Genomic DNA, 24,285 nt, shown 5'->3' on the forward strand with positions numbered 1-24,285 from the left:
CTTCCTGTACCTGCCCTGGCCGGGCAAAGAGCCAGAACTGTGGCCAAGAAAGTCAGAAACCAGTTGCAGATTCAGAGATGGGGTTAATCTCCATTAATACACAAATACCTGCCATTTCCAGAATCTATCAGGCTCGCTCTCTCTAAATATTTTCAAATATTATTATGTCTGCTTGGAACACTCTTCCTTTAGATACTGTCTTCCTAGATAACTTATGCCTGCTTTACACTTTACTCTTATGTGACTTCTGCCCCAGTCACCCTATGATTGACTTACTTGCGCCTATTGAAACAAATTGCCATTGAGTTGGTTCCAGTGCCAGCTGATTCAGCCTGTCATAGTACTGATTGTATTGTGTATTAATTACCTGATTCTTTGTAGCCACTACTGGGCTGTAAGATCCTTGAAGACTTGAGGACATTGCATTTCCAGTGCTCCCTTCCAGTGACCTTCACCTTTATTTCTCTGTAACTGCACACTCCCAAGATAACAACTTGGGCCTTCCAATCACTGAAAATACTAAAACTTTGACATTTTAAACTCAGATATCTCATTCTCTGATCCAAACTTCCTATTAGTCTAGCTGTTCAATTTAATCCTACTATAGCTGCAAAAAAGTATGCTAAAGATAAAGCTCAGAAGACTATGACATGGGCTCTAGGTAAATCAGATTTTATATGCATATGAGTTGGAGAGATTTGTGTAAGATTACATCAGTCTTTTAAATGGTAAATGGTTTGTATGAAATTCAAGAGGAAGAGATTTGTATTAAGCATTAAAAGAATGTAATGAGTTAACCAAAGTAAGTGTCTAGCTCATCCTTAGCTATGATAAAATTAGTTATTTATGAAACTAGACATGAAAAGTTTCCCAGTTATCCTCTGGTCTTATAGTACCTACTAATTTGTTTTGTATTTACTATATCTTTGCTAATTTTACTTTAATTAAAAGTCTAATAGCCACAAAAATATTATGTATAAATACTAAGACTTCAGAGAAATATATTGCATCAGGAGAGAACTGTAAATCATTGGATAGTGCATTGAACCACTTTAAGTGCAAGGAAGGAAAAAGATGAACACACACACACACACACACACACACACACACACACACACACAGAAAGACAGAGAGAGAAGGGACTCAAGTTAACTCTTGTTCTAGATTAATGCTACAAAATTACCAAGGAGTCTTTAAATTTTTTATAAAAGATCTCGGAGGGAGAGTAAACGAAACATCCTTAATCCAATATTTGCACTTATTCTCACACCGGTCTGGGGTAAAACTTATTACGTTCATCTGCCTTTCATCAATGGAGTTTTTATAAAATTATTCTCCCAGGATGGATTTTTTTTTTTCTCATTGTTTTTCCCTTGTGGAATCCAAGAAGAAATTGACCAGCGATGGTATATAATTTTTTTTCTACAGCAGCTGTAACAAATTAACACAAACTTGGTTTCTTAAATAAACGTATTTTCATAGAGTTCTGGAAGTCTGAAGTTGGAAGGTTCTCACTGGGCTAAAACTAAGGTGTCTTCAGGATGGCATTCCTCTCTGAAGGCTCTAGGTGAGAGTTTATTTCCTTGCCTTTTCCAGCTTCTAGAGCCCTAGTGGCGCAGTGGTTAAGCACTACAGCTGCTAACCAGGAGGTCGACAGTTCGAATCCACCAGGCACTCCTTGGAAACCCTACGGGCCAGTTCTTTGTGCTATAGGGTTGCTATGAGTCGTAATGGACTCAACAGCAATGGGTTTGGTTTGTTTTTTTTCCAGCTTCTAGAGGGTGCCCACGTTCCTTGGCCCGTGGCCCTGTTCCGTCTTCAAATCCCGCGAGGGAGGGTGCAATCCTTCTCATGTCACATCACTCTAACAGGGACTCTTCTTCTGCCTTCCTATTCAAATTTTAAGGACCTTTGATATTACATTGGGTCCATCTACATAATCCAGGATAATCTCCCTATTTTAATGTCAGTTAATCAGTAACAAAATTCCATCTGCAACCTTAATTTCCCTTTGGCTATATTCCCAGGTTCTGAGGTTTAGGATGTGGACATCTTTGGGAGACATGATTCCACCTATTACAGTTGAGCTTGTTACAACTGTCACATGTATTTTAATATTTAGAAAATACACTGTTACTTTTGCAAAACACAAACATAACAACATCTTTTACCACAATCTCCCTAGAATTAGTCATACTCTAGATAATGTTAACAACCAGCTTTACATAAACACATTTCTTGAAAACATGAGGGAAATCTCTTGAGCACTTTCAATTGTTATAAAATAAAAAATTAATTAATTAAATTGTAAGTTGTAAGAAACAAAACACAAGTAATTGGAGGAAAGATTGAGAAATCTGCAGTTGTTAGATAAGTGTTAGTTGCTGAACAACATTGTTTATCTAAATAAAATAATATCAAAAAATGGAGCAAGTGCTTTGAGAAAGAAGGTTAGATACGAAATTTCTCCACTGGAAGGAATATTTAAATAGCAGTATGAAGAAAATCCAAAAACAAACACACAAAAACAAATTTGTTGCTGTCGAATTGATTCCCACTCATAGCAACCCTATGAACAGAGTAGAACTACCCTATAGGGTTTCTAAGGCTGTAATCTTTACACAAGCAGACTGTCACATTTTTCTTCCACGGAGCAGATGGTGGTTTCAAACTGCTGAAGTTTCGGTTAGCAGCTGGGAGCTTCACCATTGCGCCACCAGGGATCTGCAAGATGAAGAAACCTCCAGCTAAAGAAAATTATGTACAAGGAGACCTTTAACTCACATAGGGGATGCCAGTGATACACTCATGGAAAATTATAGGATCAGACAGCAAAGCTTCGTCCAATCCCCACCCAGCTCACGTTCTTACAGATTTTCCTTAACAGTCACATTCAATCCGAACATCTACTAGTTGACTTTGCTTTTAAATGTTCTTAATTAGAGCCGTAAGCTGCTGAACTTAAAGGGTTTGACCATCCTTTTGTTTATGTAAGTTTAGGAGAAGCAGAAAAATGTGTGAGGGCACAAGAACCAGAAAGTAATAGAAGGAAAAAAAAAAAATGTATTGACAGCAGCTACCATGTATTGAGAACCTGCTAGGCACAGGCTAGAAAATTCACTGTTTCATTTTCAAAACAAAAACAAATCTGCAAGGTAAGTGTTCTAATCCGTATGAGGATACTGCGCCTAAGATAAGCTCCTGTAAATGACAAAGAATAGCAATAGCAGCAAAGGATATCAGATAATGATGTGTTTCTAGATTTTTGTGTTATCAAGAATCAGAGTCAGAGAATTCTCAATTTTGGAAAAAATAAAACAGATTACAAAAACAAGCTTATATCCTCTTTAAATGCATATTTTGCCTCAATATAATTATTTGATTGATTCAACAAATATGTCTGTTATTTTGTTTGTATTGTATTGCTGCCGTAAAAAATCACCACAAATTCAGTGGCTTAAAACAACTCAAATGTATTATCTTAAATTTCTGGAGTTCAGAAGTCCAGAATAGTCCAAAATAGGGCTAAAATCAATGTGTCAGCAGGCAGTGCTCCTTCTGCGGGCTCTAGGGAAGAATTCTTTTCTTTTTCCAGCTTCTATAAGCCACCTGCATTCCTTGGCTTATGTCCCCTTCCTCCATCTTCAAAACCTGCAGATAAAAGTCTTCAAATCTCTCTCTGAAACTGATCTTCCTGCCTTCCTACTCTAAGGATCCTGGTGATTAGATTGGGCCCCATATATATGATAATTCAGGATAATCCCCCACCCCCAATTCAAGATCCTTAATTTAATCACATCTGCAAAGTAGCCTTCAGGCATGTCAGGCATCATATTCACAGTACTAGAGATTATGATGTGGACATGTTCGGAGGTCCGTTATTCTGCCTACTATCAGTACTTAGTTTGTGCTGGGTACTAATTTATGTGCTGAGGATCAATAAAATGGTGGGGAAAATAAGAATACAACCACACACATAAAATAAATTCACATTTAAGTCTTCTTTTAACCCTCCATTTAAGTTGTTGTTGTCAAGTGGTCAAGTGCCGTCAAGTGGCTTCCTTGTGTACAGCAGAATGAAAAACTGCCTGATTCTGTGCTTTTCTCACCATTGTTGTTACGCTTGAGCCCATCCTTGAAGTCATCGTATCACTCCGTCTCATCCAGGGCTTTCCTCTTGTTTGTTGACCCTCTCCTTTGCTGAGCAAGATGTCCTCCTCCAGGCTTTGGTCCTTCCTGATAACTGTCCAAGTATGTGAGACGAAGTCTCAACATCCTTGCTTCTAATGAGCACTCTGGCTGTACTTCTTCCAAGGCAGATTTCTTCGTTCTTTTGGCAGTCCATGGTATATTGAATATTCTTCGCCAACACTATAATTAAAAGGTGTCAATTCTTCTTCCGTCTTCCTTATTCATTGTCCAGCCTTTGCATGCAGGTGAGGCGAATGAAAATACCATGACTTGTGTCAGGCACACCTTATTCCTGAAAGTAAATTTTTGCTTTTTAACACTTTAAAGAGGTCTTTTGCAGCAGATTTTCCCAATACAATACATCGTTTGATTTCTTGACTGTTGCTTCCATGGGCATTGATTGTGGATCCAAGTAAAATGAAATCCTTGACAACTTCAATATTTTCACCATTTATTACGATGTTCCTTATTGGTTCAGTTGGGAGGAGTTTCGTTTTCTTTATGTTGAGGTGTAATCCATACTGAAGACTTTGGTCTTTGATCTTTATCAGTAAGTGCTTCAAGTTCTCTTCACTTTCAGCAAACAAGGTTGTGTCATCTGCATATCGCAGGGTGCTAATGAGTTTTCGTCCAATCCTGAAGCCCTGCTCATCTTCATAAAGTCCAGCTTCTCTGATTATTTGCTCAGCATACAGACTGAATAAGTATTTAAGGGGGGGAGGTGAATAAATCAGTAAGCAAAATATATAAGTAAACCAAATATATGTGAGGAGATAATGAGCACTATGCCAAAAAAGAAAGCCAGAAAATGGAAAAAGCAATTAATTCTAGATAGAAGGGAGGTGGGGGAGATACAGTGTCTTAAATAGGGTAGTTTATAAACAAAGATCTCACTCAGAAGATGATACCATAAAAAGTTTGAAGAGGGAAGCAAGCCATATAGAAAGATACTTGTTGCTTTCTCCTTGATTCCGGCTCATGACAACCCCATGTGTTACAAAATAGAACTATGCTCCATAGGGTTTTCTTGGCTATATTCTTTACAGAAACAGATTGCCAGGGCTTTCTTCCTTGACACTGGTGGGTGGGTTCAAATCACCAACACTTTGGTTGGTAAGTCGAGTACAAACCGTTTTTGCCACCCAGTGACAGAAAGCATGTAAAAATGCCTTGGAGGCGAAAATTGGCTACCTTTGTGTTTGGGTGAGTTTGTTAAAACAGAATGAGTTATGATATACTCTTGAGAATAAACCAAGGGGGTATGGGTGGCAAAGGAGGAGATGGTGAGAAGCGTCCGTTTTGGGTATACTCTGAAGATACCTCTAACAAACCTAGCTGATAAATCGATGTAAGTTCTTAAGTATCTTTCCATGTGTTGTTTTCCATTTGCACATCTGTTTTGATGAAGTATCTTTTTGAATGCTTTGCACATGTTATTACTGGATTGTTTGTTCTCCTGTTGAGTTTTGAGAGTTCTTTATATATTTTGAGCATCAGTCCTTCACGAGGTGTATTTTTTTATATATATATTTTCTTCTAGGCTGTGAGTTATCTTTTCACATCTTTAGCAGTGTATTTTGAAGAGCAGATATTTTGAATTTTGGTGAATTCCATTTCATTCTTTTTTTTTGAATGGGTCATGTTTTGGGTGTCATATCTAAAATATTTTTGACTAACACAAGGACACAGATATTCTCTTCTCAGTGCAGCTCTCTCTTTTCTGGTACTCTGTCCTGAAAACTCTAGCTGCCATGGTCTCCCTGGACTCTGCTCCCTCTCCTTAACTCGGTTAGTCTGCTGGATTCCAGCTGTGTCCTGCTCCCTGCAGCACAGTCTGGAAATTCTCTCAAGGAAGAAACCTAGAACAATTGTATGGCTTCCCTCGTTTGTTACCTGTCCTTCATTGCCTGATGTCCAGTGTTTCGAAAGCCATAGTTTCATATATTTTGTCTGTGTTTTACAGTTGTTCATTTAAGATGAGAGGGTAAATCTAATCTCAGTTATTTCATCTTGGTCAGAATTAGAAATATTGCTTTAACATTCTGATTATTATTTCCTGATCATTCCCAGCTATGTCAACATCTTGTAAATGTCAAAGCCCAAAACATAAATGAACACTCCAGTAACACATGACCAAATGTGTGGGCTCTCATTCTCTAGCCATTATGTGATACTCTTCTTAAATCAAAATAAGACTTCTTATAGACATATAACAGTATTGACATAGTTTCAAAACTCTCTGCTAACAAGTATGATCTTACTCTGGTCACATTTTTAATTCACATCAGAAATCACCACCGAAGAATGCCCAGAAAAAAAATACAAGAATCCAGTACAGATATTGTTTAATCAACTCAGAGTTTAGCATGATCATTTTCTTGTTCTTTGGTATTGCATTTCTGTTTACACAGTCTAAGATGATATTTACTTCTTAATGAAATCTGACATAATTATCCATCAAATCAAACACTAAGTTTTTTTAACCAGTGTTGATGAATCTTCTCTATATTTCATTTCTGTGTGGGTTTTCAAATGCATTCTACTAATTTCTCTCAAAAAACATTTTTTTAACCATTGGCCCACCATGCCAACTTGTCAAGATCTTTTGGAATTTTGATTGTGTTCTGTAGCTTTGCCACCTGTTTCAGTTTCATGAGAAAATTTAATCAACATGGCATCAATATATTCATCAAAACGTCTAATAAAACATGTTCTAAAAGATGAAACCCATTGCTGTCAAGTCCAACTCATGGCAACCCCATGTGCTACAGAGTGAAACTGATCCATAGAATTTTCTTGGCTGTAATCTTTATGAAAGCAGTTCACCAGGACTTTTTTCTGTGGTCTTGCTGAGTTTCCTTATTAAAGTATGAGCAGTTACAAGTTAGCAGAATGATTTTCTGTAAACATTAAAAAAAAAATTGGGTAACCAGACAAAAGCTAGACAAGTTTGGACATCTGCATGTTTTACCCTCTCGCTAGTTTATAATGTTATAAATTGAAAGGAAATTTAAAAGTGGAGTTAACGCTGTTGCCTGAAAAGCAATTGTGAACATTTGTATAAAATTTGATGCATTTTACTTAAGAAACAGGAAAATAATTATATGTGCTTATACATACAAAAGATATAAACAACAAATAACAACAATTGTTCCATTCGGGCGAATGACAGAAAAGGAGTTACAAGGAAGGGAAAAGTGAAACTTCTTGGATGTACTTTATACTTTTAACATTTGCATTATTTAAATGTGTTACACTGTGAAATAAAAAACTTGATTTAAGAATGGTAATAAGGAAGATATTTTTGAAAGCCTATAGGATATAGTCTTCAACTGAGAGGTCTTTGAAAAAATTATTCATTCTTCCAATATAACCAAAATTTATATATTTAGAAAAGCTATCTCAGCATATAGGTAACTATAGCAATTTAAAAATGATACTATCATTCCTTTCATTGCATGCAGATATACACACACATCACACACACACACACACACCTTTCTATCTCTATCTATGTATCTACATAGATACATATCTGTATCTGTATATGTATTTCTGTCTATCTATAATTTTTAAATCTAAATGTGGGGAATAGTTTCTTAGAGAATCCAGCACTAAATCTTTCATGTTCTATTAAATTCTTTCAGGTTTCTTTCCATGATAATTTAATTTTGAAAATGAAAACTATATTCTGAATTCAAATGTGTACTCTGGGAAGGCTATCTATTGTTCTTTGTTACTCTTGTTTATGTCTTAATAATACTTTACTATATGCTCGGATGACATTTAGATAATATTGAGAAGCTTCTTCACTGACATCAATTTTAATCTTATCAAATTAGTGAAGATGAAGACTTGAAAGAAAATAAATGTAGAATCAGGTGAAATCACTAATAGTATTAAGCACAGTCTTGGATAGAAATTTTGAAATAGAAGGCCAAACATCATACGCAACTTATTCAGTTATTTTACTGGTAGTTTTTATAAAAGCAATGCCTGGAGGTAACAAAGTTTTTTAATATCTGAATGCCCTACTTCTTTTCCATACTGTACATAATATGGAATGACACATTAGAGATTTAGTTTTGGAACAGAATTGTTTAAAACATGCCAATTATGTGTGTTATTGGAGAAGAAAACTCATGTTGGATAAGATAATCTAGTGGTAACCATCAAAAGACCATTATCAACAGGAGATATAGCAATGTTATCGTCAAACTTGGCATTTACCCCCCTTTCAATGTAAAAATTTACTAAATAAGAGTATCATAATTTACTAAATAAAAATATAATGAAATTATCTATTTACTGTTTTTGCTGTAAAGTACTACCCAACTAGACATTTATTAAGAAATGTTTTCACCATTTAAGCTTTTAGCAAATACTCCTTATATATATGTGACTTGATTTTAAAAGATGTTGATTACATGACATTTTTCTGTAGGTCATAGAAATGTTGTGTTGCAAACTACTGTGCTTATACAAAGTGTGACTCAAACCCCACCTAAGGGCTTCCGGCTTCTGTTTGTTTTCCTTTACTTCATTTACAGACAAACATAGCAATCATTATTTTAGGTAGAATAGCAGACTATTCTAATTAGGAGAAGGAATCCTACAGGACATAGAAGCCAACCTCTGCTGGCAAGAGAGCCATAAGAAAGGTGCACATATGCTTTGACTTTGGGTTTTGGGAAATCTGACCGTGATGGTTAAGATTGTGTGTCAACTTGGCTGGGCCATGATTCTCCATGTTTTAATGTAATCACTCCCATGATTGAATGTACTGTGAGTAGCCAATCAGATGAAAGGGAGTCTCCTTGGGGGTGTGGCCCTCATCTGAATATAAGCAGACATTCCGGCTTTTTGTTCTCTCTGGATCCTGTGGCTGCTTCCTGTCGTCCCATCTCCTGTTCTTGGGACTTGAGCTGTCAGCTTATCTGCCGAACCTGGGATTCATCGATCTGCACAGCCTGTGAGCGGGAACCCTGCTCTACGACCTGCTGATCTTGGGCTTGCCAGCTTCTGCGACTGTGTGACTTGGGAGAGGCCTCTACCCTGATCCACGGACTTGGGACATTCTAGCCTCTACAATTGCGTGAGCTGTTTCCTTGATATAATCTGTCTCTCTCTATATATATTTATATACTTTACTGGTTTTGCTTCTCTAGAGAACCCAGCCTAAGACAGATGGGTAATCTGATCACAAATGTTGCTTTGAATTGTAAAATACTCTTGGAATTTAAAAAAAAAAAAGCTTTGTTAATCAATAACAAAGCACAAAATATGGAAAATAATTAGAAGGTACAATCAGACGATAACAATGTAGCGCACATTACTTTAGATAACTTTGTATAAACACGCACTGTTTTAAGAACCTTTTCCAAAAGGTGGAAACACGGGTGGCATGGTGGTTAAGAGCTACAGCTGCTAACTAAATGTTGGCGGTTCGAATCTACCAGGCGCTCCTTGGAAACTCTGTCCCATAGGGTCACTATGAGTTGGAATAGACTCGACAGCAATGGGGTTTGGTTTTTTGTTTTTTTTATTCTAAGAGGTAGGGATGAGTAGTATAAAAAGCGTTAACAGTCAAGCTTCAATCCAAAAGCTAACAGTCAGGAAATACGAAAACTGAAAGTTCCTTTTACAAATTATTTTTAACAGAATGAAGTTATCTTTGCTGACACACAATTTACTAACTATAATAGTATCAGAAGTTACCCCAAATATTTACTAGAATAAATGACTTCAACGTATTATCAAAACAAACCTAATCAGTGTTTTCAGAGGATTGACTTTGGAAAGGGGTACATTTTAGTCAGCCTAGAAAACCCTATGAGGCAGTTCTGTTTTGTTACATGAGGTTGCTATGAGTTGAAATCTACTTGACAGAACCTAACAATTACGTGTCTAGTAATTTTTTGAGAGGATGGATTTAGTTGTCTGCCATTAAAGAATGCTGCTGGTGTTTTGGGTCAGACAGTTAATTTACTGGCATATCAGATTGATGCTGCTGAAGCATGATCTTAGATTTCTTAGAGTGGGTCTAGAGTAGTCCTTTTTCCATGATAGAATAGTTTTGCTCCTAAGTTGTGTCATTCTGAGGTCTCAACGCAGCGTCTAGGGTGCTCAGGGAAGTATCTCCACTTTAATTGATTAGAAATCAAACACTTCCTAGAATTCTAGTCTTTTCAATCTTTGTTCAGCTCACACACCCCTAGTAACAATTCTCTAACAGGCATCATGTACTATCACCCTGTGCGTGCACAGCGTAGTATTTAACCAACGACTTAAGGGTATCCCATGTAGATTTCTGGAGCACCTTCTCAGCCCTTTCTCTGTTTTACTTTCCCACTACCTGCATCCACTTCAGCATTCCTGAAATCTGACCTCCCTTTTCTCCACCCACTAACACCACTGTGTTTTGTTTGTTTGGTCTTTATTTCCCAGTGTTCTGATATGGCAAATTGTCCCCAGGAAGAATCTTGGAATGAATGTGGAGTTCACCATGTGTTTCCTTCTCTCAAGGATCACCACCTTGTTCTACCTTTTCTCCAGTATCCGAAAACAATCACTCCATCTATTTTGTCCAGTCTTCTTGTTTATGTATGAGAGTAGGTTTAATACTCGTTCTTCCAGGGTGGTCTTTGAGAGGTGCGGTGTCATTAGGGCCATCTACCAATAATCCTTTTATCTTTCTTTCAGTTTGGTGGCAAGATTGTACATTCCTACCTATTTGAAAACAGTCTTGGTTGTATAATTTTCATTGGCCAAAAAAATGTGAGAAAACATGATGTGTTACTTCAAATGAAAGTTAAGAGAGAGTGCTTAGTTTGCCATATGCCTTCTGATTGCTGCCACAACCTTAGAATCATGTGTTGAGGCACACCCTTCACCATTAGTGTTCTGAGTGATTACAGTGATCCACGCACCCCCCGCTGACCCATCTATATGGACAGCAACAAAAATAAAAATAAAATGAGAAACAAAAACTTTTGTTGGACTTAGCCACTCTATTTTTTTTATTGCATCATAATCCAGATCACCCTTTCTGATATAAGAGCTTCCATCCAAATAACCTATCTCATAATTTTCCCAAAAACAAGAGTCTGTGTGATGCTTCTTTGAGAAGCAGAAATAATGCCTTTCAAAGCAAGCAATTCTAAGAATTCCATGTTAGCTATAACCAGTCAATACTAATGTACAGTTGCCTAACAATATCACAACTTATTATGATCATATTATAATAAAAATTGAATTTTATAAGATTTCTTAAAATGTTTCTCTTGAAGTTTATTCTTTTTTAGCATTCACATCATTGATTTATAATACTAAAAGTGTCTTCCCTACTAAGTGAGTTTCAGAGAGAAGACAGTAAAGCTGATTAATATTAAGAGGAAATATGGAACAGTTTTTGCATAAAAACTAAATGTGAATAAGCACAACTCAAATATGCTTATTAAAAATCATAAAAGGTACTTTAAATGAATATATTAAGGAGTTGTGCTCTGTAGAGAAGGTTCTAACTTTTTGAGAACATTTTCAAGAGTATAGTTCTCTGGAAATGTTTCTGCAAAAGTTCTCTTACATCAGAAAAAGTGAATACATGTATTGTTAAAAATTACTTTCAAAATGGTATTTAGGTGATAATTGTCAAATAGTTTATTTTCAAAAATAGAAAATGTATGTTTTTTTAAATTTCGGCATGAAATTTATACTTTAACGGTACCATGAAATTTCATTATCATTTGGATACATTTATAAATTATAAATTATAATTACATCTAAATAACTTATAAGTAACTTTCAGAAAATTTAAATTTAAATTACAAAACCACAGGCACCGATTCATATTTCATGATTGTGGTTGATGTGCAGCAACGACCCTTGTTAAGAAACAGTAATTGTTACTACGAAGAAAATGTGAGAAAGTCTATGTTGGAAAGGCATAAAAGAATGATGAAGAACTTGTGCAAAATTCGGATAGATTTGTCAAAAGGTAGCAGAAGTCCAGGGCAGGCTGATGAGAGCAACGGGGAATGAAGGAGGGAAAAATTCTAAGGGGTCACTAGTTTTTATTCATTGTGAAACACATATTAGAATATTAGCAATAGAAAGTAATAGACTCCAGTGGGACACGTTTTAGTTGGTTATTGTCAAGAAACGTGTTTGCAACTGCCATCATCTGCCCTTCTGTCTTCCATAAACTATGCTGCAACACTTTCGACATTATTAACGTCTGCCGAGAAGTTAGGAAATTACCAGAATACCAGAGATTACCAGACTACAGTAGGATTATTTTTTCTTCTTTTTCTCTTAAAAAGCACTAACCAAAAATACAGTTATAAGCAATCTCCTCTCATTACTTAAGTATTTATTGATTTTACTGTTCTGTGGAGTCCCTGGTGGTGCAAACGTTTAAGTGTTTGACTACTAGACCTAAGTCTGGTGGTTTGAACCCACCCAGAGACGCTTCAGTAGACAGACTGGGGATTTGTTTCCTAAAGGTCATCTGTTTCTGAAAGGTCACAGCCTTGAAAACCTTATGGAGCAGCTCTACTCTGCATACATGAAGCCGCTATGAGTTAGAACTGACTCAAAGGCCACTCACGCCAACAACAACGCCTATATAATAATTCTATCAGAAAGTATTTATTCACTGTATGTGAATACCACCTTTTTGTTTCTATTTTTCCTTTATGAATTGAAAGAACAGTGTACCTGTGTCAATGACCATGAGGTACAAAAAAAGTTTAGAGAGTAATATCTTACCCACCAACTTTGTGCTAGTAACAGTTTTGAAATGCTGTAATTTTATGCTGGTATACTATGTAAAAATCAGAATATTTTATATAATGATCAACTTTGCTCCTCAAATAAATAATATGTCAAAGATGTCCGCTTTTCTTCTCTTAGACTACATGTACAATACCAAACCAAACCAGTGAATGTTGAGTCGATTCCAACTGATAGTGACCCTATAGGACAGAGTAGAACTGCCCCAATAGGTTTCCAAGGAGTGGCTGGTGGATTTGAACTGCTGACCTTTTGGTTAGCAGTGAAACACTTAATCACTGCACCACCAGGACCCCCACATGTACAGTACAAGTGGGAAAAATAGACATGTTTATATCTGATCCTCTCAAAATTGATAGATGTCAGGTCCACGGAAAAAAAATATCATAGGAGTTTATGAAGTGGCTGTCTGGGTAGTCATATAAGTATTTTCTAGGAATTAACCAAAAAGATCTAACAGAAAATACAAGTGAAAAAATATACTTTTGTAATTAAGGGCAGGTTTGAAACTGTCCATATAGGGATTCAATTTGCCTAACACAAAGGATATGAGAGAATTTGCCTCAGAATACTGTAGGTCCCCTTCCACAGCATTATTTTAAGGAATCTTACATCCATTTCTTTTTTTTTTCCTTTTGATAAAACACTGATGGTATTTTTTTTTTTTGTGGCGGGGGGGGATAGGCAGTGATTGTTGAAGATTTCTAACAATTTCTACTTAATAGAATAGTTTATACTTGTAAAATGCTTAGATTGATGGCTGTTGTTTTGCCTTCCAGTCGATTCTGATTCATAGTAACCCTAGAGACAGAACAGAACTGCCCAGTAGGGTTTCTTGGGCTGTAATCTTTATGGGAGCAGATCTCCAGGTTTTCTCTCTTGGGGAGCTGTTGGTGGGTTTGAACCACAGACCTTTCAGTTAGCTGAGTGCTTAACCATTGTGGCACCAGGACTTCTTTTTGATTGATACCTACCACACAGTAAGTGTATTAAATGGTTACCTGTAAGTTTTACTTGCAAAAGGAAGAGACAATGTAAAGAAGGACTAGGCAAAATAGATTTTCTGAAAATGGTACTAATAGGTAAATTACCAAGATTGTCCCCTACACACACACACAAACACGCACACTTTTAAATACATAGCTAAGCTTGAAATGTAAAACACACAAAATCCTTAGAACCTACTGAAGCATTAGCAAAAGCTTCAGATGCTAAACGAATGCTAAAATTGTTGGCCAGCTGAAGGACCATGTTTGCAGATCACCTCTATTCTAGCCTTGGGCTTTAAAAATTTCAGTACAAAGGAAAGGAGATAAATCTTGGTGCTTGTACATGATCGAGAGTTGAAATAAGGACAACTTATCATAAAATACCCCCATCAGTGAGAGGGATGTGTTGTTGATAATAAAAGCCTTGTTGAGGACACTGTGGGGAGTCTTGGTTATATTATCCTTGGCTCTGGGCAGAGGAGAAAACATCTCCCCTGAGAATTCATATTCTGGCCTTCCTACAACTTGAATTTACATCATTTACTTGGACTAAAAGAAAGTAAGGAAATTAATTTAAAGTGGTCCCAGAGCGGCTTTGCCCTCTAGGCACCTGGCAAAAGCAAAGGCAGTTCTTCTCTGATGGTACCAACTCTCAAGTCCTTAAAACTTGCTACAAATCAGGTCCTAGTAAAGACATATCATAAAACACATAAGTAAATATGCCACATGAAGTAAAAATTTAAGAGAATTTCACTGTAAAATAGTCAAATGCACCATCAAATAAAGATTTTAACACAGTTCTCATTCATAGATCAAGAAGACAAAAATTAGTAAGTCTATAGAATATTTGAGTCCAGTTAACAGAACCTGTACTCTGAAATTACGGAATGCACATCTTCTCAAGAACACTTGGAGACTGTATTAAATTGCTTGCTCCCCAACAAACAACAAATAAACAGGATTCTGCTCAGGTATTATTAGAACTCTAACAAAAGGTAGGGACTCCTCATAGCACAATGGTTAAGAGTTATAGCTGCTAACCAAGAGGTCAGCAGTTTGAGTCCACCAGCCACTCCTTGGAAACCCTACAGAGCAGTTCTACTCTGTTCACAAAAAGTAAACAAATCATCTACATTTTTTGAAAATGAAAAACAAAACAAAACACTTCCTATGAATTAAAGGGGAAAACATAATGAAAAATTTAAAACAAAAGAAAACAGTAGTAATAAAAGAGCTTGTCAGGACTTGTGGGTTTCAGCTACAATATTATTAGAAGAAAATCTTTTGCATGTCAATATCTGATGCTGTTATTAATATTAATTTTCAAAGCCATATTTAGAAAAGTGGAAGGGCTGAAAATTAATGAGATGCATGCCCAGTTTGTTTTTTTTAAAGAACAAACTAAATGCAAAAACAAGTAGGAAGAGAAAAACAAAATCAGGTAACAATGAAATAGAAATAAAAACAATAAAATAGATTTAACAGAGAAGATCAAGAAAATCCAGCAGTTTATTTACTTGAAAAGTTAAATAAAATAGACAGCTTCTACCAAATTTGCAAAAAATAGAGAAGGCACAAATAAAAATAGGAATATGTAAAATATATGATCTAAAGTAGATTAGAGATCAACAATAACATTATAGCTAATTTATAGTAAAGGTATAAACCCCACACCTAGGTATAAACTATAGAAAACTCTTTCCCATGTTTAAAAGGCGACTTCCACAAAAAAGTTTATAGCATCATCGTTACAAATTGTGAAATCCTAGAAACAGCCAAAATAATGATCATTATCAGTGGAAAATGGTTCCCTAACTTGTGGTATATCCTCATAACAGAATATAGCAGAGATGGTGAATGAAGCAGAACTATGTGTATTGATAAAGATGAATGTCACAAATCTGATTCTATGTGACAAAACCTAGTCACCGAACAATACAAATAATAGAAACTCTGTGTGTGAGTGTGTGTGTATAATGCAAAAACATGCAAACTAAGAAAGAAATTTTAAGAATACATACATAAGGAGTAAAGATATACAAAGGAGAAAATCAAAACTCATTTTAGGATAATCTTTACATCTGGCATTTCCTGCGAATGGAGGGGCGTGTGATTAAGGAAAGATAACACTAAGCATTTCACTGATGTTGGAAATAATAGCTCTCTCTTCAGCTGGAGGGTGGGTAAAATTATTTACACAGTTTATTTTTTTTACGTAGAGGCAATCTCCGTGTTACGAACGAGATTCGTTCCTAACTCTGTCTTTAATTCAAATATGTAGGTAAGTCAGAACAGTTCGTCAAATGTTTGTCTTTGCATATGGTATATATTTTACATTGCTATGCATATAAACACTTAAGAAACACTTTCAAACCACCAATGTTTTCTCAAGTGTCACAAAGTAGTAAGTGTATTTATTATTACAAACCATTGTATTCAACTCAGATTTTTAATATAATAGACTTTATGGCAGTCTGCTCTTAAGTACAAGTTGTCTGTAAGTTGAATGTTTCTAACCCGGGGACTGTCTGTATAAGCGTTTTATATTTTTAAAAAAGGAAGATTAGGAGCAGAAGAATGTGTTAGAAGAAGCTATGGATGGGAGAGGGAGAAAAAAGCCCCAAAAATTCAAATGGTGGAGACTAGTGGAACAAATCTGTCTTGGAAGAAGTATGACCAGAATACTCCTTAGAAGCAGGGATGGCGAAACTTGTCTCATGTACTTTGGACATGTTATCAGGAGGGACCAGTCCCTGGAGAAGGATATCATAGTTGGTAAAGTAGAGGGTCAGCAAAAAAGAAGAAGACCCTCAACAAGATGGATTGACATAGTGGCTGCAAAAATGGACTCAAGTGTAACAACAATTGTGAAGATGGCGCAGGACCCGGTGTGCTTCGTTGTGTTGTACACGGGGTCGCTATGAGTTGGAAGCGACTCGATGGCACCTAACAATATTACAACAGTGGAATTTATGTCAGTTGAGCAGCGAACGTTTTTTGAGCAATTACTATGTACAAGGCAGTGGTCGAGGGACTGAGGGTGGTGAGGGTGGCCAGTGGGGAGGTACAGGGATGAATGTAACATTTCTTGAACTTTAGGGTTCAAATAGCTACATCGTTTGCAGGAGGAAAACAAAACAGAACAACAACAACAAAAAGTGGTTTTTGGCGGAGTCTTTGGGGAAACATAACTTCCAAAGGCTCAAGGGCCCTTGTTTCAAGGAGAAGCCTGTGGCCCTGGCGTTCCCTTTCCTCAGTCGGCCTTTTCGCCCCAGCCCCTGTATCCCCACAGTGTACTTTCTAGGTGTAGGTTTTTAATGACACGTGTAGCAGGAAATACAATAAGGTTCAGTGCTTATTTATATTTCATGACAGCAGCTTCTTTTTTTCACTCTTGGTTTTGTTTTTTGGGCCCACGGTAATTCTCAACCAGGAATTGCTAACACAGAACTTGCTTGACTGTGCTGTATCTTATTTTTGTCTTTCCTGTGGGAATTACTAACCTTTTAATAATACTCTTCTTCAAGACCTTGAAGATAGTTATAGACACATAAAATTAAAACTTTAAATTACGAGGCAGAAAAGACTCATCAGGGTATGATTCAGGAAACACAGCAGAGGTAAGCAGACGTATCCATTCTGACCTCAGCCTTGTTTTCTTTAAATCAGCACTGAATGGTACCAAGAGGACCCGTGGAAATATATTGTTTGAGCCCCTTTAGAGATTTTTATTAAAGACCGTTTTCCAGTTGAGGTACTTAATGGTTAACAATGGGAAAAAATGCAAAGACAAGTTGAGTTAATGTAGCCTCTATACTTGTGAGCAAAAGATGCCTTTAGCTACTAAATATGATAGTTTGCAAAAAATGTAAAAGTGTTCCAAAACAGGCAGTGAAGTCATCTCTGAGGAGAACAACAAATTTGTGTTTTTCTCGTTATTTTGTTTGCTTTTGATGAACAGATACTGAATCTTAAAGGACTTGAGAAAATATCTGGATATTTTTGAGCACTTTAATCACTTTATGGACTGTATTGTTGTGCTTACATCTTTCTCTCCTTTCTCTCAGTTCTCTTTATCTGTTCTATCTCTGATTTGTCTTTGCTTAATTTTGAAGCTGCAGATGTAAACTTCGTAAAGAATGATTTAGTCTTGATCTTTTAATAAGCAAGTTGGTGTTTGTGATGACTGAGAAAATATAGTACTGTCTGGATAATCCCAACTCCGCTGGTCTACTTGCTAAGGAGTCAGAGCTCCTTACCCAGAGTCATCCAGGCATAGCACTTTCCTGCAGCACTGGAAGCATCAGAGATTAAGATAAGCTTGACCACAGTACTCCTGCTCCTCTGAGCAGCTGGATCCTCACTTGACCTAGCCGAGAGAGTATGCGATGCTCAGAACCTGAAAAACACAATGACACAAGACAAAGGGTGTTAGGACGGAATTAATTCCATTTCGTACAGTCTAATAGATTAACTTCAAACATAAATTATTCCAACAATTGAATATATATATGTCTGATTGCAGATGAGGAAAGCAATATGCTAAAATACAATATATTCAGAATTATTTTTGGATTTAAAATATCTGTTTACTATCCATACACTGCATATTGATTGCAATTTTACAGTCTGTAATTATCCTAACTTGTTGAGTAAAGTTGGTTGCTTCTGCATGTTTAGATGCAGCTCTTCTATTCCCGGGTGCGTGGACATTTTCTTATTTGCTTATGTCTTTGCTTGCTTGTATTTGATGAATTGAAATATCAACTCACTTCACCATATCCTGCTACTCTGTCTATACTTCTGATAGTTTACATAGCAAGCAATATGACATTTTAATGTTAATAAAGTATCTTCTGTTTAATGACACAAGTATGCTAAGGAAAGTCTGCTGATGTGTGCATGTATCTATATCATAATGATCTAACGCACTCCGATGCCATCAAAGTCAGCAGATATATTTTGTGAATTAATTCACTCAGCCATTAAGTAAACTGAAGGGAGCAATGTAGTGTACATGTTAAGGTTTCGTGTATATAATATCTTTCAGGCAGTTCAGACATAATTTATGTCTGAGTGTTGGAAGGTAGATTTAAACACAGATACCTGGAAATCCGGAAAAAGTCACTATTTGTAACACAATGGCATAGCTTTTTGCACACCGCCTCATTGCTTTACTATGGTTCAAAGTTTAGAAAGCAGGATATTGGAAGGTTAGAAAATGATTGGGAAAAAAAAACAAAAAACACTCAAATGAATACAGGCTTTTGAAATAATGTTTGCAAGATCAAATGTAATGTCTATGACCAAGGACAGTAGGTCTTCCAGGGTTTCCCCATTGTTGTGTGCCCTTGAGTCAGTTTTAATGTCATTAACTTCCATAAAAAATGGTCTTTGTTTAAAACAAACAGTTGTTTTAAGTACAGTTCACGTGGTGACAGCCCATAAGATTAACACCAGTTTACCTTACTTAGCATAGGCCTGGTCAGAGGTTTTCAAAATTTTTTATGTGGGATGAAATCATAGACTTGTAATTTCAGAATATAAGAAATACACTGCTTCTTTTCAGAGAAATTGTCCTATTCATTATTAGAGTTTGGAATTATTTCTATTCATTATAAGAGTTTGGAATTATTTTTTTCCCTCTTGCTTATTGCTTCTCAGATGCTATGTGGATGGTGAGGTGCAACTTCCCAAAGCACCTGGGCTAGGACTGGGGACAGGGCTGGAGTGGAACTGGGACCGAGGAAAGAGGAAAAGTTTAACCTTAGTATCCAGTTACCTGCTGAACATCCAGCTACCAAGTGCCTAGTACAAATCAGACACGATTCTAAATTAGGGGATATTTTGGGATACAAAGATGATCTCAACTTTGGAATTCCTGGGAGTCATCCATCTAAAAAATAATCATGGTACACAAAGATAAATAAAAAGAAATATGCCCAGAGTGTGATGTGCCTGGGTCCCTGACTGGGCTAGGTTGTACATGGTGTAGGGTTCGGTGTAGTTAGTAGAGGAGCGATATACCAAATCTCAACAGGGAGGAAGATATTATTAGATCCATATGCTCAATGTATTTCACTAAAAGAAATAAACTGGTGTTATGGAAATATCAATCCTTTACCCTCATCCACCATCCTAATTTTTTTTTTTTTCTCAATTGATATTCATCTTCAAGGCCCAGTGAGATCTTGCCAAGGTCCACCTAACTCTCCAATTTCTTATGTTTTCTAAATTTGAAAATTGGCTCTGTGGTTTATGGATGGGATAATAAACAAAAAAGGGTCAGTAAATAGGAAAGTGATTCACAATTACATTTACTGAAGACTGTATTTCAAGGAATTAAGAAATTCATCAGTTGGAAGATACATTAAGGAACACTAAAAATAAGACAATTATATTTGCAAGATTGACCGTAAAGTGGATTCTGTTTCAGAGCTATTAAAAGGTAAGAGAATATCAATATTAGAATCGATGAGTAAGGAATGGTTTGCAACTGAACTGTGCTTTACAAATGCCTTAAGGTGTAGCATGCATGGGTACAATTATCTGCATTTCAGAGACAACCAGGAGCATCATTCAGTCCACAAATATTTATCAAGCATCCAGCAGGTGTCAGGCATGCTGCCGAGTCTGTGGGCTGCCAAAGAGAACAAAACAAACAGTTATTAACTGGCTAAAAGCAGTCCTTTTTAAGACCAAGCCAGACATTCAGAGGTCAGACATGTTCCTAGCAACCCCAGTCCAGCAATCCACTGCCGAATCAGACCACCTCCTGAAGAGAGTAACTTAATTTAAAAAGTCCTAATTCAGATGCAAAACACACTACAGAAAAAAATGACGTAAATAATATAGGCGCCTCTCTTTTTTAAAAAATACTTGTGATAAGGTTTCCTGTGAACCAGCTTTACTTTCCAATCTTTCCTCTGGCCGCAGGAGCTGACGCCGTGGAAGCTCAGTGTAAGAGGTTTGAAGTGAGAGGCAGTGAAGACGGCAGGGTGCTGTTTTCTGCAGATGAAGATGAGATCACCATTGGCGCTGAAAAGCTGAAGGTTACAGGTACTGTAGACGGAGGTCTCGGAGCACTGTTGACGTCTTTAAAGAATACGCAACTGCGCACCTGCGCAAGAAGCTACTTTGTCACGTGTCTGATTCCGTGCGTAAAATTGAGTGTCGCATAATATCCTGATATCACATCATTTGATTTTTAAATTGTTGTAAATGGCAGGCACTGGTTGTGGTTGCGGAAGAGACTGGAAATATTAGTAGCCTTAATGATGTAAAAGGAAAGCTGTTTCTCTCAGGCGGAAGTGGGTGGAGGGGTGCGGGAGTGGGTGGTGGGAAAAGGCGAAGTGCAGATGCTGATGAAAGGGGATGGAAAGCTGAAGAAAGCTGATGGAAAAATAAGTGGCAAAGTTATTTTTGCAACTTGAGGTGTATCGTTTAAAGTCGAGGTGCATTATTTAAAGTCAAAAGATAAGTAAACAACTAAAATGCGAACATCAACTTTAGGACAAAGTGGGCAAGAAGGGTTGTACTGCCAGTAAGATAAATTCTCATGCTTTAGGGCTTATAATTATCATCTACAGTTTATCAATCAAGAAATAGTGCTATACACTTATTATTTAGAAGTCCTTTAAGTCATTATTCAAATATTATAGTCATTAAAACTAACACCAGTTGAAATAAAAAAAAAAAATAGAAGTGGGAATGGGGAAGATTATTTTAAACGCAATCTCTTCTGAATTACCTGATCTAAGTGGCATCTGTGCTAACTTCTCCCTCTTCTTCTGTATCTGTCTCTCTGTGTGTATGTGTGTGTGAGTGTGTAAATGGATAAACACATATCACTCACTGTGGCTCTTTCGATTTATGTCTCAGCCTCACACCTATACATATAACCTTGCGTTTATTGTTCATAATGCTCTTGGATGATCTATTGTATATTTTCCAGTTATCTCAGATACTCCCCATTCATAGTCTTACAATAGAGGGCTGTACCATATGCTTTCAGAAGATCCTAAATAGTAAACTAATGTAATTTGAGGTCATAATTGCAGAATTTAAACAGATTTTTGTGAAGGGTTTGAAGTGAAACACTTGGATTGTAAGAAACACCACAGATCGGTGCGCATGCCTATAGCAAACAATCCTGATTCTTCACTTGATGTTTATCTGCAAGAGGCTCCATGTTGTTAATAAAAAATGCTAATTAGAAAGTATTTTCATTTGATTAAACCCTACCCCTATATGCAGTCACAGTTCAGTTGCTCACAGAAGAGCCCATGTACACACAAACACAAGCACACATACCCACATACAGGCACACAAGTACCCAAAGAGGCACAGGCACACATACACACCCACTCACATTCCTACTGGAGCCTTAGTCTCTGTTTACCACAATATCACGTTAACTTCATAGTCGCTTTATTTATTCCTGTCCTACTTCTGAAATAAAGGAAAATAAATATATCAAAGGCGAGTATAATTTAGAATTTCACAAGCTTGAAGGAGAAACTTGCGCATAGCATAGCATGCAATTTCAGGGCATTGAGATTGATTAGTCACCGCACGTGTACTTGAAAGTAGGCTTGAATCATTTGACAAATGTCATTACAAAGAGGCACCGACTCCAGGACGAATCAGGTAAATGAGGTGCGGCATCGACTACACTTGACAGTTACATGTGACAAGAGATCAGCGTGAGGTTTAGTCTGGAATTCTAAATCCGAAATATGAAAACTTCCTTTTACGAACGATCCGCAGGAATTAAAATGAATCCTTTCCGGCTTTATACTCATGAGCAGTGACATTTGGTAAATGGACTTCTGTTTCAGGGTGCCAGAAGGGGGTGAATTTATTTAGTCAATGGGTGTGTCTGTACACCTGAGGTAAAATCATTGATGACTAAAATTTTCGTAGATCTGGTGTATCTAAGCATATTTAGTTAACAAGTAGCAGGATCTGCCTGGCGCGTTCAAATATTACTAGGGTGCAGGAGGGTAGCTGTAAAATGGCAAACGCTTACCTGAATTTCAACATTCCTCGCCACATTATCGCCAGCCTCACCACTCGCTGGATTGTGTGTGAAAATACCTCAACTGCTGACTGTTAATAAATTCCAACAACATAGCTTTTGAATTTCTGTTTTGTAGGAAACTGCAGAAGACAACAACTTTCAATTTTTTTTTTTTAATCCACAGGAAAAAAGTAGGTTAAAATGTCCTTGTCTGATAAAGAAAATGCAATAAAACATTTCAATCAACTTTAGGCATTAGGAAACTAAGTTAATGCAGAATAAGAGCAAATGAATAATTAAATAACTCTAGCTGGAGTTTTAAATTGCTGTTTATTACAATTCTTTCCAACTTGGGGCCCCGGTAGCGCAGTGGTCAAGAGTTCGGGCGCTAACTAAGAGGTAGGCAGTTCAAATCCACCAGCCACTCCTTAGAAACCCTATGGGGCAGTTCTGCTCTGTCCTGTAGGGTCCCTATGAGTAGGAATCAACTCGGCAACAGGTTTGGTTTGGTTTTTTTCCAACTTAAAGCTAGTGGAGAAGGTAAAAGAAAATGTTGTAATAATTACATTTTTATTTGAAAATATTACAACCATATTTTAATACATACGGATATACACACAGAAATGTGCATACTGTGAATAAACGATCATGAATATTTTGAAAAAATAAAAAATCATTCAAGTTTTCTATGTTTTATGCCTCTGTGAGCCTCTGTACATGCACTCACACACACACACACAAACACAGACACACACAGACACACAGACATACACATATACAGAGTGAGCTCTCCATAGATTGACTTAACATGATTGAATAAAAATTACAAGGAGCCCTGGTGGCACAAAAGCTTAAGTGTTTGGGTGCTAACTGAAAAGTTAGCGGTTTGAGCCCGCCCAGGGGCCCTGCAGGAGAAAGACCTGGCGATTTGCTTCTGTAAGATTACAACCAAGAAAACCCTGTGAGTTAGTTCTACTCCATCACATGGGGTTGCCATGAGTCGATAAAATGACGCAACAGCACCCACCACCAACAGCAACAATAAGAATTGCAGTATGAACTCCAGATTCCAGGCTCATCTATCAGGCAGTATTACACAATTCATCACCAGGTCAAAGGAAACTGGTTAAAAATAAAAAATCTCTAAACCAGTCATTGGCTGTTGGTGGTGTTCTTGGCTGTTGAGTCAGCTTCGACTCCTGGGGGCCTTATGTAGAACAGAGCAAAACGCTACCCAGTCCTGTGGCATCTGCTTGCTCTTTGATGTCTTGAGTCCATTGTGAAAGTGGT

At 36.9% G+C, this 24,285-nt stretch overlaps 1 protein-coding gene across 3 annotated transcripts in view; it reads left to right on the forward strand.

Moving 5' to 3' along the window:
- SGCZ (sarcoglycan zeta) overlaps nucleotides 1-24,285 on the forward strand; it is a 385,242-nt gene that overhangs the window by 308,425 nt on the left and 52,532 nt on the right. For 2 of the 3 annotated variants that reach the window (XM_012557395.1, XM_012557396.1), the window contains one exon: nucleotides 20,910-21,032. The exons of the other annotated variant lie outside the window; for it this stretch is intronic. In XM_012557395.1, coding sequence (XP_012412849.1) covers nucleotides 20,910-21,032 — 123 coding nt within the window. The remainder of the gene's footprint in view (nucleotides 1-20,909; nucleotides 21,033-24,285) is intronic. 3 annotated transcript variants of the gene reach the window in all.

The sequence above is a fragment of the Trichechus manatus genome, unplaced genomic scaffold (genome assembly GCF_000243295.1).
Source record: "Trichechus manatus latirostris isolate Lorelei unplaced genomic scaffold, TriManLat1.0 scaffold00099, whole genome shotgun sequence".
In the NCBI taxonomy this organism is placed as follows: domain Eukaryota; kingdom Metazoa; phylum Chordata; class Mammalia; order Sirenia; family Trichechidae; genus Trichechus; species Trichechus manatus.